Source organism: Mucor velutinosus, assembly GCF_035048745.1.
Source record: "Mucor velutinosus strain NIH1002 chromosome Unknown tig00001569, whole genome shotgun sequence".
In the NCBI taxonomy this organism is placed as follows: Eukaryota; Fungi; Mucoromycota; class Mucoromycetes; order Mucorales; family Mucoraceae; genus Mucor; species Mucor velutinosus.
In genome coordinates, this window is record NW_027041921.1 from 720,674 (window position 1) to 736,451 (window position 15,778).

The following is a 15,778-nucleotide window of genomic DNA, read 5'->3' on the forward strand; positions in this document are numbered from 1 at the left end:
ACTGCAATCTGTTTAAAAAGAGCAGGTATTTTATCTCACTTCTTTCTTTTCTTTCCATTTTACATCACTTTTTCTTTTTCCTACTGAACTCGCCCCATCATGAACAGAAGATTCTACATACTGACGCTGATTTCGCTCTTATGCTGTTTGTTGATCTTCACATTATATCCGTCATTGAGGCAATCATCCGGAGCCTTTGCATCGACATCACACACCTCCAGAGATGAAAGGAACTCGGTCTTCAAGATATTCAATAGAAAGGGTGCATTGGCCACAATGTTATGTGACCCTAATATGGTAAAATTTTGTTGTGAACACAGAAATCATCAAGTGTAACTCACATCCTCCACAATACAGATGGAAGCAACCTTGGTCTCAATCTACTCGCTCAATACTGCCTTTGCAAAGAAGCCTTCTAGTAAAACCGATGTTATTGTGCTTATTCCTGAATCCATTCGATTTGAGCAGCAAGACATCCACCGTCTGGAAAAGCTTGGCGCACATGTCATTCGAGTAAGGTCTACTCACTGATAGAATCATATGAAAAACCACTGATTCCTTTATTTAGACTGCATTTCCTCAATCAATCTCACATCAAGACGATGATGCTTGTAATACAATTATCAATTTGTGGGCTTTGTTTGATTATCAAAAGATTGTTTACTTTACACCTGATGTTGTATTTGATAATGTATGTCATATATACGACAGCTTGCTGAAAAATTTTAAAGCGCTATTCTAACCTTCTTCATAATTTTAGAATGTCGATCAGTTATTCAACTACTTGCCCGGTTCAGCCTTATCTCTGAATGATGACCAAGATACCCCACTCTTTGTACTAGAGCCAAACCCACATTTATTCGAGAGTCTTGTTAGACACTACCGAAAGGCATCTGCAGGCAACTATTCTCTCCCTGAATTACTGCAAGACTCATATTTCGAATACAAGTCGAGAATCCCACCCAAAGAGATTGCAAATGTAAGAACGCGGATGTTGAGCAGACAGGAACCGTATATTGACACCATCATCCCTATAGAGCCTTCATGTGTATTCTGCTCCCATGAAGCCCTGGAATTTTCATGCCTACAGTGATATCGATTGGAAGAAGCATTATGATCCTGTAGGCTTCTATAAATGGCGCCGTATCAGTAATGACGTTAGACATCTGCTTGATCCTTGTAAGAAAGCTGCCCCCCCCCCAACAAAAAAATGTAAATTTAGTAACATTTCTTTTTTTTTTTATATATCTATAGCTGCTACAAAAGATTGGGTAAATGAGGCAAGACAGCGTATGGTCTGCGATTCCTATTTAGAATCAGTTACAAATGTCAATCACTTCCCTGTCCACGATAAGTTCTCTGTCATGATCAGCACTTACAACCCTGAGCGTATCGAGCATCTCTCACTGATTATCCGACATCTACTCAAGTCTGATCAAGTGCACACCGTGTTTATAACATGGCACAATCCAGCTTTGCAAGTACCTGCTTCATTGTATCAGGATATCAGCGAAAACGACTACGAACGAGTCAAGGTGCTGGGTCAAACTTTTGATTCCTTAAACAATCGTTTCAACCCTGTTGATGAATTAAAGACCGACGCTGTGTATATCATGGATGATGATATTTATGTCGACTTGGAAGATTTAGAGTTCACGTTCTCTGTAAGTGGCTATGGATTCTATTTGTATGATTTTATTGACTAATCCTGAATAGGTATGGCGTTCTCGTAAAGATAGCGTTGTAGGTCATTTTCCTCGGTTGCATACTTATGATTCCATCACAAAAGACGCCACCTACAAGTTGATTGGAAAAGCTCCTTATAGCATCATTTTAACAAAGAGTATGTTTATCAGATCAGACTATTTGTTCAGTTATACTTGGTAAGGTTTCAAATGTCAGTATACAGGCCTGATGATAGCTGACATTTTGATTAGTTTGCTCGAACCCAAGTTGCATCAACTCGTTGATAGTCAACTGAATTGTGAAGACCTTGGTTTTTCAATGATGGTCTCTGGCATGAGCCATGCTGCATCCACATTCGTTCGTCCAAAGCAACACATGGAGGATTTCGGCCTCAAACAGGGCATTAGCACTAACACAGCCCATATGCCTGCCCGTGCTGATTGCATCTCTGATTTCATTACATTGTTCTGGGACTCAAAGGACCCTCTGGTCAACTCTTATGATATTGCAGCACCATTTGCTAAACCTCAAATTCGTGTGGGTAATTGGGATAGAATTGAAAAGACCATCCTGGGCTGATTTCCATGCCACCTCCAAGCATTTTCTTCACACACATTTGTAATTTACACATTATAACCTTCCCCTTTTTTTTCGACAAAACAAATCTGGATTTGTGTTTCCCTTCTTTTCCTTTTCATCTGATTTTTGCATTATTATATAATAACTATTGTAATAAAATTCCAAGCACTAGAGTGTAAATATGACCTGGATAATTCTCTTTTATTATGGCTGAGCTTCTTTGTTGTCGTTTGTAACATTGTCCTGCTAGCTGTCCTTGACGGTATGAGTTAACCAGGAGTTTGTGTTGAAAAGCTGATGCCATCCGAGATGAGGCTCGATGTGGAAGCACAGTTGCTCATAATACATAAAGCATGCAACTGAAACTTACAATACGATGCACAGTACAATATTCTGCGTATGATAATATGAACGAACTGGAATGAACTTGCGATGCTGGCTTAGGTCACGCTCTCACATTTGTCATTTGGAGGAGCATTTGGAAGCGTTTTATTAAAAATAAAGCTATCCGAAATATATATATGGGCAAGAAAAGTAGAGCGAGATAGTTACGCTAAGATATAATACACTTTTATTGGCAATCTTTTTCATATTATTACCTTAAAAAAACATTGATTGTCTTCATCAAAAAGACATTTGGGCGGCCAATCCTCATTGAATCTTCGATTAATTTTTATCGTTCAAGATTGGCCAAATTTGACCACTCTTCGACTTGATCGATCTATTTTACGAGATTCGACTATATAAGCTGTGTTGATCATCAGATATTTCCTTAAGCTTTCTTGAAGTACTTCTCAAGACGTATCTACTAGTGTTAATTAAAAGGAGTGGTTTGAATAAATTTATTGAGAGATCTCAGCAAATACAAAATGAGGGTTTTGGCAAAAATATTGAGATTTCACATATAGAGATCTCAAACACAAAGTTTCAGAGGCTGCCTAGAGTCTGTAGTAACATTTTGATGTAATATATACCTTAGTAAAAGTCTTCATTTTTGAGATCAAAAACGCGATCGTTTGATTTTCGATGAAAACTATGAGGGGTACCTCATGCTTTTTGGTTGATTTTTTGGCGATGTTTTTTTCGTCCCCAAAAAGTTGAGCAAAGGTGTCAGTAAGCATATGCTAGGTGAAAGAGACTGTTTGGCGCTATTCTGGCGGTCCAAAACGGCGTTTAGGGCGAGAAAATACGACTCAAAAGCATCCAAATTTCGCTACAAAGTGCATAGTCTTGGCCAATAATAAGTGGTAACGCCAGTATGCTATCTATCTGGATACGAGCTGTTTCCATTGATACCAACATAGAACATGTTAATAGAGACAGATCCATAGTCACCGATTGATGATGAACAGTTTTCACATGAAAGGAGTAGGCTAAAGATGATTTAATGGCCATCAGTAGACTGTAATTCAGCAGATATATATTAGATGCTGGTGCGATATAGTAAATTTATTGGATGTGCACTGCCAGCGATAAGGTCGTTGGTTTCAATGGGTCTACATTGGCTTATACAAAGAAATGGTTAATGCAATGCAAAGCTAAGCATGAATTGCCCTTCGAATCGCTGAAAGAATGCTGGTGGCCTGCCTACGTTTCAGGATAAGATCCTTGAGTTCGGTAATACACTGGCCACTACCAGCATCTCGCTGTGTCAATAGTTTCGATACACAAGAAGCTTCAACATACGCCATACAAGCCCAATGAGCAACATAATTCATGAGATGTAGACATACCATAATGCCGGACATCTAAACGATGAAATGCACTTTCGGAAGATCAAACTTGGCAGGACTAGGCAAGCATATGCCATTGTTGCCTCTAGATGATCACACTTCTTGCATTATTATAAGCATATCATGAATCAATTAAGTTATTGACTGCAAATCGAGAATTTGAGCTGTACATTTACTATATCTTTTAGATAGTTATAGCGTTAGGTGACGTATGAACATGTTGTACTAAAGATCTTCGCCGTTTCAATGAAGTTCTTCCATCTCCATACTGATTCGGCTGGATTTACCAATCAATGACACTAGGTCCGGCTACAAAAAAAGGTTGTGATACCATTGTGAAGTGTGTGTGATGTGTGGTCTGGGGGTAGCAGGGATAAATATCATCATATCAGACAATTTTGTATATTTTTGTTTTTTTTTTCTTTCAAGACATCTTATTCACTTTGTGTATAGTCTATAATCATATCTTAAGGATGGCACCTGTTCAAAGCACTGAAAAAGCATCTTCCGTTACATTGGATAAGATCAAAAAGTCATTCGAAGACAAGGACTGGAAGTTTTACTGCGCTGTCGCTGCTGGTTTGACCCTTGCAGGCGCTGGTGCTTACTACCTTACTTCAGGTAGTAGCAAGAAGGGTAAGAAAAAGCCTATATCCAAGAGAGAAGGTAAGCTTTTTAGGTCGCCCGAGTCAGTTTATTGAGCGTGTATCTCATGAACGACCACTGTTAATTAGTTGAAAAGGAGACAACCAGCACCACATCTTCTGGAAAAGCCCCTGTCACCCCGGCTACTGCTACCACACCAGCTGAAAATGCTACCACTACCACCACTACCACCACTACTACCGAAACCACCACTACCACCACTGCCCCTGATTATGCCACTTTATCCGAGGCTGAAATTGCTGCTTTAACCGACGAGGTATGTAGACATGCCACATTTTCAGAGACGCACACATCAATCAATTGAAATCTTGTTGAACATAGCAACGTGCTGAAGCTGCTCAATCTCTCAAGACAAAGGGTAACGCCAAGTTCAGTGGCAAATCTTATGAAGAAGCTGCTGAATTGTATACTTTGGCTCTCAAATACAAGGCAGATCCCATCTTTTTCTCCAACCGTGCTGCTTGTTATGCCAATTTAGGTTTCAATGATCGCGTTATTGAGGATTGCAATGAAGCTCTGCGCTTGGATCCCGTCTACGTCAAGGCATTGAACAGACGTGCTCATGCATTGGAGAAGAAGGGCGATTTGGAAAACTCTCTCTATGGTAAGCAGTGATGAAGAGGAAGAAGAGGAGCGTGTCGCCAGACTGACTGATGCTTGTGGTGTTAGATTTCACCTGTGTCTGTATCCTCGATGCTTTCAAGAATGATGCTGCTAGTAAGGCCATGGAACGTGTTTTAAAGCTTGTTTCAGAAAACAGAGCCAAGGAAATTATGAAGGTAAGTAGTCTTCATAGGCACTACGGAGCTTGATGTTGATGTCTTGCGTGTACAGACCAAGAAGCCTCGTTTGCCTTCTCCTACTTTTGTCAGTGCCTATCTTGACTCTTTCCGTCCTGGTAAGGCGCATACATTGATGGTACCCTGGGAATCAGTGATTAACAGAGTGCAATTGTAGTTGTTCAAGATTTAGCCAGTATCCCTGATGAGGAGACTGGCGATGCTTATTATGCAAAGGCTTATCGTGCTATTGCCGAGAAGGATTACAGCGGTGCTTTGGAAGCATGTGAAAAGGCTGTCGAGTTGGGTTGTTCCAAGACTTATCAAGCTTATGCATTGAATTTGATGGGTACCTTTGCTTTCTTGAAGGGTAACACAGCTGATGCATTGACTTGGTTCAACAAGGCTATTGAGGCTGATCCCAAGTATGTTCAAAGTTACATTAAGCGTTCTAGCATTTACATGGAACAAGGTATGTGTTTTTTTTTGCGTGCGTGTGTGTGTAAGACACAATGGATGAGATATTGATCCTGTGTACTTATTAGGTGATGTGGAGACTACATTCAAGCAGTTTGAAGATGCCGTCGCCATCAACCCCAGTGATCCTGATATTTATTACCACAGAGGTCAAGTCAACTATATCAGTGGCAACTACGACGCTGCTGCCAAGGATTATAGCGAAAGCATCAAGTTGGATGATTCCTTTGTGTACGCTCACATTCAACTCGGTGTCGTTCAATACAAGCTCGGTTCTATTTCCTCATCCATGTCTACTTTCAACAACACGCTCAAAAAGTTTGCCAACAGCACTGATGTTCACAACTACTATGGTGAGCTTTTGGTAGATCAACAAAAATTGCCCGAGGCCATTGACATGTTTGGCAAGGCCATGACCTTGGACCCCAAGAATCCTCTTCCCTATATCAACAAGGCCATGTTAATGTATCAAGTGATGGGTAACATTGAAGAAGCTACTCAATTATGTCAAAGCGCTTTAGAAGTTGATCCTGCTTGTGATGCCGCTGTTGCATCTCTTGCTCAAATCCTCTTGGAACAAGGCAAACCCGAAGAAGCTCTCAAGTACTATGAAATGGCCATCAATTTAGCCAGAACTGAAGCTGAATTGGAGCATGCCATCTCTTACGTGGAAGCTACCAAGACTCAAACTCGATTTGCCAATGATTTCCCTGATGCCGCTGCTAAATTGAAGGCATTGAGAGGTTAAAAAACATAAAATTTAGAAAATGCGTTGTATATTACTTTCGATTCTGATCAAACAATAAAAAAAAAAAACTGTTGTATGTGCCTGATAAACGCATGCAAAATGGTCCTCGCCTTGTCTTACATGGCGCCTCCTTTTTTGATTTATTACTTGCTTACCAAAATGTCCTGTTTTTTTTAGCGCGGCACTGCTCCCACTTGCTGGTTCAATACGATTTGCTTTTGAGCTTCGTTTGATGCCAATCGATACAGAACTGTGATGTCCTTCAGCTTCATATAACCAACACAGAACGCCTGTATCTCAATAAAGTAGTCTTTCATCGCGATAATATTCCTTTCCACCAGCGATTGAACAAATCGAGCCACCTACGCAGTGACTACATGAGCCGACAGGAGCAATTTGTATGGAGCTCATCAAGCCTTACCAATTTCACTTTTCGGTCTCGTTTCGGCTTTTCATCACAAGATCGAATACTCTTGGAAATAAAGTAGTGCAAAAATTCTTGCGATACGTGAATGTTGTTGATGAGCGCATGATGGACCACCTCTATGGAATTGAGTGTGATGGGTGCTTCCAGTATCGCTTGCAAGTATGCACTGGCAAGATCCTTTCTCAGTAACAGTGGCACGATACTTAATGCAAGAAACTGGTTCAAATCGATCAGGCTCGGTAGTAGGTGTGGTGGGATGTAGTCTGTTAACGGGTAATCTGACAGTCGTTCGTTTCGCAGTGTCTGATGGGTTCATTAGCGCCATGTCGTTCACTCGTATGCTTGCTTACCTCATTCTCTGCCAACGAAAGTATCCGACAGCATGCATCAGACAACAGCTGTTTGGTCTGCTCATTCAAGATGACTATATCGCTATATTTGTTTCAGCATAAACATGTTGGGCTGGGCCTTTTTCACTTACGGATCATCAATTAATCGTGCTACTTTTAACCGCAAAGAGTCCACCAAACTTTGATTCATTTGAATCGCTGGTAATTTACTGTCAGGCGCATTCCAGACATCTTGCGGTAAGTCGTCGCCAATCTACACACTGTTAGTAAACAGCCCATATCGTCCCCTTATCATCGACGCAACTCACGCGGGACAATGTTTCCTCTAGAATGCAGTACACAAAATGCTGTTCAGCAGACTTGTCAGGCAATTCTTCCAACAGTTGTAGAAAGAATGTTAAAAAGGGGTTGTTTTCTAAAGGTGCAGTTGCATAGCAGCTGTACAATACGTATAAAATGGCTAATCTAGTCGACGGCGCCTAGTTGTAGATACTTTAGTACCTCATTCTGCTCATGATGCGTGTTGCTGCTTGATAGTTTACTCGAGTACGGTCAAAGCTGAGGAAGAGAATACACGCTGCAGTGAAGCAATCTTGTTGATTAGATTCTTGTTTTGAAAGAAATTGAGCGTATATTTCAGAAAAGGTTTCTGTCATGATTGTAAAATGGTGGAAAATGAAAAAGAAGGGGGGAAACGAATTCTTTATTGTGCGTGTGTGTATGTGCCTTATTAATAAGCTGTTCTTCTCAAACATGATAGGGTGATGAATAGGATCAAGCCAGTGCTTGAATGCTGTTGGCAGATTCCCTGAGAAGACGTCGTTGAACCTTACCCGATGATGTACGAGGGAGCGACTCCACAATAACGATGCCTGCATGCACTCGCTTCTTTTTAGGCAATTGTCTGTCAGAGAAGGCTTGCAATTCATCAATTAATTCATGCGTAGATGGCTCACCATCCACCAGCATCACGTAGGCACGAGGGAATTCGGCAGCCACATCTGGTTGATAGACACCCACAACTGCACAGTCTGCCACCTTGGGATGCTTCAGAAGTACGCCCTCTATCTCACCTGGGTAAATCTGAGTGCCATAGTACTTCATGAGATCCTTCAAGCGATCACAAAAGAAAAACACGCCGTTTTCATTGCATTTAAACAAATCGCCTGTATGGAAAAAGCCTTCTGGGTCGATGATGCTTTCCGAGCTTCTGTAGTACCCGGGTGTTAATGTAGGGCCCTTGATCAAGAGCTCTCCAACTTGGCCCACAGCTACATCTTGTCCATCTTCATCCACTATTCTCGCTGTAAATCTGCTGTTCAACATGCCAATACCAGCCAGGCCTACTGATATTTCAGGGGTCGTAGCGAACAAACCAAGTACTTCAGTCAGACCGTACATATTCAGGACGACAATGCCAAGTTGCTTATGAGCTTTTAAAATGACATTTTGCTTCAACAGAGCCCCTGAACAGCCAATTATCTTTAGAGATGAGATATCATATTCCTTGACAATACTGTCCTTCATCAACGACGACACCACGTAGGGCGCGCAAGTAATAAAGCTAGGCTTGTATTTCTCGATTGCAGCGCACAAGTTGCGGAATGAGTAGTGGTTGAGCAGGTAGTTTGTGTATCCATAGTACGGTGCCATGAGCAGGATGCTCACAAGGGATGTCGAGTGATTAAAGTCCAGATAAGAGACCACCACAGCAGATGTATCGATATTTGACTTGAATGCACTATAGAGCAGATTGTTCTGTGTTCTGATAACCGCTTTCTTTCGGCCTGTTGTGCCTGAGGTGAAATATAGCACTGCTGGGTCGTTTTGCATCTGCTCGGCAGTAAACATCAACGGTTCAGCCTCTTGATTGTCTCTGAGAAGGGTGTCATTCACTGCACGAACGCCTTGAACCTCAGTATCGCCGAATATGACAATGTTTGACTTATCAATGCCTGCTTCTCTGGCAGCCAGAAGTGCCCTGTCTATGACATCGACATGAGTGATCATATACTTTGCTTGTACGGTCCTGATATCATAGACGATATCCTCGACCATCGATGTATAATGCAAAGGAGCAGCAATAGCGCCTATGCCATTGTGAGTAGGGGGTCTCTCTTCTTGAGTTTGTAAAAACTTACCAGCACAGATAATACCATGTACAATGGAGACATAATCAATGTGGTTTGGTGAGCAAATAGCAACAACATCCGATCTTTGCACATCAAATACACGCTTGAGACCAGCAGCTGCAACGAGTATCTGCTTCTTCAGTTGTCCGTGAGTGAGTGTTTTATAAGGAGCTTCAATGTCAACAAGGATAGGCTTGTCTGATGGTACGCTTGTGTTGTTTCCCAGTAGAACATGATACAAACTATTGCCATCAGGGATCACAGGAGGAGCTATTTTGGATGTATAGAGCATGATTGTGGGTAAAGAGCATGAAAAAAGCGGCTTTAGCATCGATGTATTTTATAAGCAGCGTCTTGCATATCTATTTATGCAAGTTGGCTATACGTTGCATGCACCGTTTGGTGATCATCATTACAAAGTTAGAAGCACTGATGTCATGTGAATGTGATGTTTACAAGAAGAAGCTCATGTAAAAGTGTATGATGCTCAGTATTTGCCTAACACATCGGCTTTGCGTAGTTTTACATAACAACCTTAGAATGAACATCTTAGATAGCATATTTACGCTTATGCAAGTATCAGTGATCGCCGCAGAATAGCCACTGATATTAGCTGATAATCTTGCATGCCTGCGAACATCTGCTCTCTACTAGTTTAAGCATTCTGATCAGATGAATGCCAGAAACTCTTACTGGAAAGCAATATGTACCCAGAGAAATGATGTACATTACTGCAGCATTATCAAACGAACAACCAAATCAATACGGATATATAGCATTCTCAGTTGTTGTAACTTAAAGTGAGTGACATTGCAGCGATATTTGATGCAGTCGCAGAATTGACCTGAATGGACCTCACCAAGTATTATCTCATCCCGTATTCAATTTCAAAGAACTACTTCAAAATCAACGACAAGACCTCGTATCATCATTATATATACGAGTGCTTATGCTTGGGGTGGCTCTCTACCTTCGCTTCGTTTCGGTGAGACCCAACCTGCGCAGCAGCAACTCGTGCTATTGATTGCTCTTGCGCACCTTATCGAAATACTGCTACGCTCATTTTGGCCCTCCACTTGCACATGAAAACCCTTCATATTATTTGTGGATCTAATTCTTATGTGATTCTCTACATCCTTATACACGTAGCTACTTCATATATGGGCAAGCAGCATACTGGTATTGCCCTTTCTAGTCCTTAGTGCCCCTGATACAGCAAAATCCGAGTGGATTTGAGCTGCGTTTTCTTGCGTTCAAGGCCGTTTAAGATCGTCAGAATAGCACCAAACAACTGCTCTCATCTGGCAGTTACTTCCTGACACCGTTGTTCAACTTTTTGGGGATCAAAAAAACATGGCCAAAATTCGACCAAAAAGCATGAGGGATACCTCATGGTTTTCATCAAAAATCAAACGATCGCATTTTTGACCTTGATATTGAAGACTTTTACTATGGAATATATAAGATCCAAATGTTTCTATCAATCTAACGCAACCTCTGAAATCGTCTTTGTGGGACTTTGATATGTAAAATTTCGACATTTTGGCCAGAAACCTCATTTCATATTTTTATAAGTTGCTCAATAAGTTCAGTCAAAGTATTTTTTTACAATTAGTACTATTGGAAGCGCCTTGAAAAGCACTTCAAAAATGTATTAGAAAACATAGGGTAATTATCACAGTTTATATAGTCGAATGCCACAAAATAGATTAAAGAAGTCGAAAAAAGACAAAATCTGTCCAATCTTGAACAGAAAAAAAACAAACTGAGTTTCAACTGATTTTGGCGGCGGCTTGCTGCTGGCTGATCTAAAAGCCTTTCTGTTGATGACAATGGTAATTGCGATGCTGATTAAATGGGGATCATGGAATTGAAAGGACAGTTACTTAGCGCAAATACATTTTTTGGGGAGCTTTGCCTAATAAAGGAGTCTTTTGCAATGACAATATCTCAAAAAGTCGCTGTAGGCCTTACACAAGTCCTGTGTTTATTTATGACCAGCTTTATGTCGCCATCTTATTAAGAGCATCGGCAGCAGTGAATGATATGACAATTTTATTATCAGAAAATGGAGATTGTGGTGTACAAATGCTACATAAAATTTGAATTTTCTTTCATATCGTCTCAATAATAGACTTCGTTTGATATCAGTGTAAGCAAAAAGGATGCTGAGGGAGATACCTCCTCTTCTCCTCCTGAAGGCTCTAATATAACCTTTCTTTTACTAATAGTTGGTTGTTTAAAATCTACTTTATATACCAAAATTTTATTATATCTGATTTAAAATGTCTTCAGCGACGACGCCGACATCGAGCGTAGCGAGATAGATCGGCTAGTGAGAATGCATACTACAGTGTTGCATTAAGGGTTTTGAAGGATGCTGTAATTCAAAAGCGTAACGATCAAGCTATTCAGATCAGTGTGTTACAACCAATGACAGATGCTGGAATGCAGGTTTCCGGACATGAACCGGACTATTCACTATCAAATGAAAGCTTCTTGGGGTGTGGAGATGGGCGAGAGAGGTAGAGAGGGTGATGTTGAGGGGGGGAGCAAGAGGAGAGTAGAGCTGTCGCAGAAAAAAATCAAGCATATAGACAAAGAATGGTAAATTTTAGTTCTCCCTCTTTTTACTTCGATATCGTCAGACAACACCATGGTAGGATACATTTTGCACTGTACATTATCCTATAAGAGATGAAAGAGAGATGGATTGATTGCACTATACGACGGATGATTGAATGGATGGATGATGTGATGTGGATTTTTTTTTTTATGTGTGTAAGAGTGATGATGGAAGGGATGTACCACACGCTTGCTCAGTATTGGCAGGATTCAGACTATGGCAGCCTATTCAGCTTGTAAACCGCCTTCAACAACGACTGGTACACCTGTTCATCTCTACGACATCTTTTATATAGGACTAGTGTACTACTGCATGATTCACTATATGTGTGTACATGTATAACTCATTCACAATCGACCGTTTTTCTAGAGCGCCGAAGAACAGAAGGTGACCAAGAACCCTATGCGTAACCTCCAGATCGAGAAGCTTGTTCTCAACATCTGTGTTGGTGAATCCGGTGATAGACTTACTCGTGCTGCCAAGGTTTTGGAACAATTGACTGGTCAAACTCCTGTTTACTCCAAGGCCCGTTACACTGTCCGTACTTTCTCTATTCGTCGTAACGAAAAGATCTCTGTTCATGTTACTGTCCGTGGTCCCAAGGCCGAGGAAATTCTTGAACGTGGTTTGAAGGTCAAGGAATACGAACTCAAGGCTCGTAACTTTTCTCAAACCGGTAACTTTGGTTTCGGTATTGATGAACATATCGATTTGGGTATCAAGTACGATCCCTCCATTGGTATCTATGGTATGGATTACTACATTGTTATGGGTCGTCCTGGCAACCGTGTCTCTCGCAGAAAGCACTGCAAGGCCAAGGTTGGTGTCAAGCACCAAATCAAGAAGGAGGAAGCCATGGAATGGTTCAAGCAACGTTTCGACGGTGTCATCTCCTACAAGGCTTAAATGCAGTTTCTTTTAAATCAATAAAATTTAAATGAGCTATTTGGTTATTCCTCTACCAGTTTACTTATGCAGCAAATGAGTGGCATGGCAAAGCGCATTTGATCAACGATGGGCAAAACAGTGTAACATTTATAGTGCAATTAAATTGGTATCACATTTCTGTTTTTGTTTGTGCCGTTTTCCCTTGGTCTCCCCAGCGTCCTTGATATTCTCACGACGTTTTATATGATAGAAATGCATGGACACAGCAATCCTAGGTACCAGAGTAATGTCTACAAGCACAGGAGATAGTCTACACTCTTGTTATCAAGGGCCGCAATGTGCCATCTACCACACATCTCTTGCAATAGATCTGTGACGATAATAGGGGCCAATCAGCCCATTTGCAATCTTCAGGGTGGTGTATCACCGAATTGATACCCATCTCCCTTCCCCCTTTCTATAAATTTTTTTTTCTTTCTTGTTTTATTCAAAAAAAAAACAGTTTTTGAACAAAAAGGAACCTTTATAAACCTTTTGGGTGCATTATTCTGTGAAATAACACCCTGTAAACCACATAGTTGAATTCTGTCCAGTAATCTCAATTTCGTTTTGACTATTAAAGCTAAAAATGACCGTTTCTATCATCAACAACACCAACACCACCACTTTGAAAAGCAATGCTTCCAACAAGACCACCATGTACAAGCAATGTCCCCCTCTCTATCTCAATTCACCACTCACCCAAGATCACTGCCGCCAGGGCCCTCTCAAGGCTGCCATTCAGTCGGATTTTCGCCTGGAAAATCCCCTCCAACCGCCCTAATACGAATAGAGAACAACAACACCACCTTTGAAAATTGCTGCTCTACTATTCATGATAACTACTCCCCGGATAACTCAATTCAATCGCTTCCTCGTAACATTACATCTCCTGGTATAAGCAAGTCAACATCGTTGCGCTTTATGCCTTACAAGAAACCTAGTGCTGCTGCTGCTGCAAAGGCCAAGGAAAATGATCAAGATCTCGCTCTGTTTGGTCCTGTGCCCTCAGCGGATTCGTTTTCCTTGGCTTTCACCTCGGCTGCAACATCTGGTCCTGTTACACCACCTCCACCTATTACTCGTGAAGGTGATTTGACAGAGCTTGTGCTGGATGATGAGATGGTATTCCAAGAACTTGATTGTATCACTAATTCTCTGCACCTTCCCTACTCTCCACCTCTATCTCCTACTATTACTACTACCTCTAATTCCTCCTCCTCTCTCGATGATGATCTCATGGGCGATGATTTCATTCTTTTTCCCTGATCAATAAAGTCTATGTAATCCTCTCTCTCTCTCTTTTTATTCCTCTTTTGGGTCGATGACAGCTACATTCTTGACGACAGATTTGATTTCATCAACAGTGTCTAGTAAAGACTGAGCGCTTTTTACTGCCTGTTTTCTAGCTTGACGAGCATTCAGGTTATCTGGCCCACAAGCGAATCCATCTAAATCAAACAAAACATGCATCAGCTGCTCACCAAGGTATGCTCCCATGTAAATTTGCTTCTTCTTCTCCTTGTCCGTCTTGGTAGGTTGGTTCAAAAACTCTTTTACTGTCTTTTCGTACTTTCTAACTTGAGGTGTGATGTCCTTGTCTATTTTATCTTGAATCTTTTGCAATTGCTCCAACAACACTGCTTCGCCTTGCAATTCTGGAGTTGATACGGCTGGTGGTGTTGGTGCTGGCGATGGTTGTGCTGCAGCAGATGCTGTGGGCGTTGATCGGTTGGGAAGAGGAGGAGGAGGAGGACCACGTTGAGTCTGTTTGTTGCTGGGCATTTCTTTGTGGTGATTATGGCCATGATGGTGATGAGGCTTCTCCTAGTTTTGCAATGTGTCAATCCTACGCGTGTAGACTAACATCATGTTACATACCTCCCGAGAAGCAGATTTTTTATGCTTAGTAACCTTTAAAGTAACATAACAACCAGGTCGAAGACCGTACACGCTCAAAGGCATATCGTCATTATTCATTAAGGCTATCGCTCACTGTCAGTGTACTGCCACTGCCGCCACAATCGTAGCATTGCTCACCTCCAAAGGCATTAATTTTCATGTCTCTGGGACTGATACCTGTAATGCGTTCACAGATTTGCTTGAGCTCTTTCACTGTAGTTTGCTCCAATTCTTTGACGCTGGGAAACTCGACAGGAAATCGTTTACCATTCCATTTTATCTCCAAGCTGGCCGACATTTCAGTGTATATTTGATATCAAGGAAAAAGGTGTTTTGCACATTCGAAGCCTATTTAAGCCAGTTTCACCATCAATGCCCGACACAATTCACTCACAAGGGTGGCTTTTGGCGGCTATTCAACAGTTTGCTCGATAATCTTGACCCATGCTACACTACATGCTTGATGCATGATCTCTACCTTTGACGCGTGGGGCTGTAGAGGGATCATCGATGATATGAAGCACCAAAGGCTGGAAATGATGCATATTGTAAGTTTTTTTTTTTGAAATGTTACACGCCTTGGATGTATATTGCCAAAGTAACATTTCACTGGTTGCATTGACAAGTAGCAAGTGTAAACCGTAGCTATCTAAATCAATGTCAAGTAGTTCATAATGTCAAACAATACTCTACCTTTGCGATTATGGAGGTTTCTTTGCAGCATCTCTGCTGAAATCCAAAATTGT

The 15,778-nt window shown here is 41.2% G+C and overlaps 7 protein-coding genes across 7 annotated transcripts; 4 read left to right on the forward strand and 3 right to left on the reverse strand.

The window, feature by feature from the left end:
- Positions 1–99: 99 nt before the first annotated feature.
- Positions 100–2,265, forward strand: ATC70_012411 (uncharacterized protein; the record flags this gene model as incomplete). The annotated part of the gene is made up of 8 exons (XM_064831583.1): positions 100–297; positions 358–513; positions 569–691; positions 761–979; positions 1,038–1,179; positions 1,255–1,664; positions 1,717–1,883; positions 1,938–2,265. 8 exons carry the CDS (start codon positions 100–102, stop codon positions 2,263–2,265), a joined length of 1,743 nt encoding a protein of 580 aa, XP_064677863.1.
- Positions 2,266–4,471: 2,206 nt separating this feature from the next.
- ATC70_012412 (uncharacterized protein) lies at positions 4,472–6,668 on the forward strand (the record flags this gene model as incomplete). Its single annotated transcript, XM_064831584.1, has 7 exons — positions 4,472–4,664; positions 4,733–4,920; positions 4,986–5,268; positions 5,334–5,443; positions 5,499–5,562; positions 5,622–5,915; positions 5,989–6,668. The coding sequence occupies 7 exons, from the start codon at positions 4,472–4,474 to the stop codon at positions 6,666–6,668; spliced, it is 1,812 nt and encodes a 603-aa protein (XP_064677864.1).
- Positions 6,669–6,841: 173 nt separating this feature from the next.
- On the reverse strand, positions 6,842–8,101 carry ATC70_012413 (uncharacterized protein; the record flags this gene model as incomplete). Its single annotated transcript, XM_064831585.1, has 6 exons — positions 6,842–7,030; positions 7,090–7,398; positions 7,446–7,527; positions 7,577–7,698; positions 7,754–7,924; positions 7,988–8,101. 6 exons carry the CDS (start codon positions 8,099–8,101, stop codon positions 6,842–6,844), a joined length of 987 nt encoding a protein of 328 aa, XP_064677865.1.
- A 118-nt stretch (positions 8,102–8,219) lies between these two features.
- Positions 8,220–9,869, reverse strand: ATC70_012414 (uncharacterized protein; the record flags this gene model as incomplete). The annotated part of the gene is made up of 1 exon (XM_064831586.1): positions 8,220–9,869. One exon carries the CDS (start codon positions 9,867–9,869, stop codon positions 8,220–8,222), a length of 1,650 nt encoding a protein of 549 aa, XP_064677866.1.
- Positions 9,870–12,233: 2,364 nt separating this feature from the next.
- On the forward strand, positions 12,234–13,109 carry ATC70_012415 (uncharacterized protein; the record flags this gene model as incomplete). Its single annotated transcript, XM_064831587.1, has 2 exons — positions 12,234–12,236; positions 12,573–13,109. The coding sequence occupies 2 exons, from the start codon at positions 12,234–12,236 to the stop codon at positions 13,107–13,109; spliced, it is 540 nt and encodes a 179-aa protein (XP_064677867.1).
- A 690-nt stretch (positions 13,110–13,799) lies between these two features.
- Positions 13,800–14,399, forward strand: ATC70_012416 (Fumarate hydratase; the record flags this gene model as incomplete). The annotated part of the gene is made up of 1 exon (XM_064831588.1): positions 13,800–14,399. One exon carries the CDS (start codon positions 13,800–13,802, stop codon positions 14,397–14,399), a length of 600 nt encoding a protein of 199 aa, XP_064677868.1.
- A 36-nt stretch (positions 14,400–14,435) lies between these two features.
- Positions 14,436–15,330, reverse strand: ATC70_012417 (uncharacterized protein; the record flags this gene model as incomplete). The annotated part of the gene is made up of 3 exons (XM_064831589.1): positions 14,436–14,957; positions 15,012–15,115; positions 15,171–15,330. The coding sequence occupies 3 exons, from the start codon at positions 15,328–15,330 to the stop codon at positions 14,436–14,438; spliced, it is 786 nt and encodes a 261-aa protein (XP_064677869.1).
- Positions 15,331–15,778: the final 448 nt, after the last annotated feature.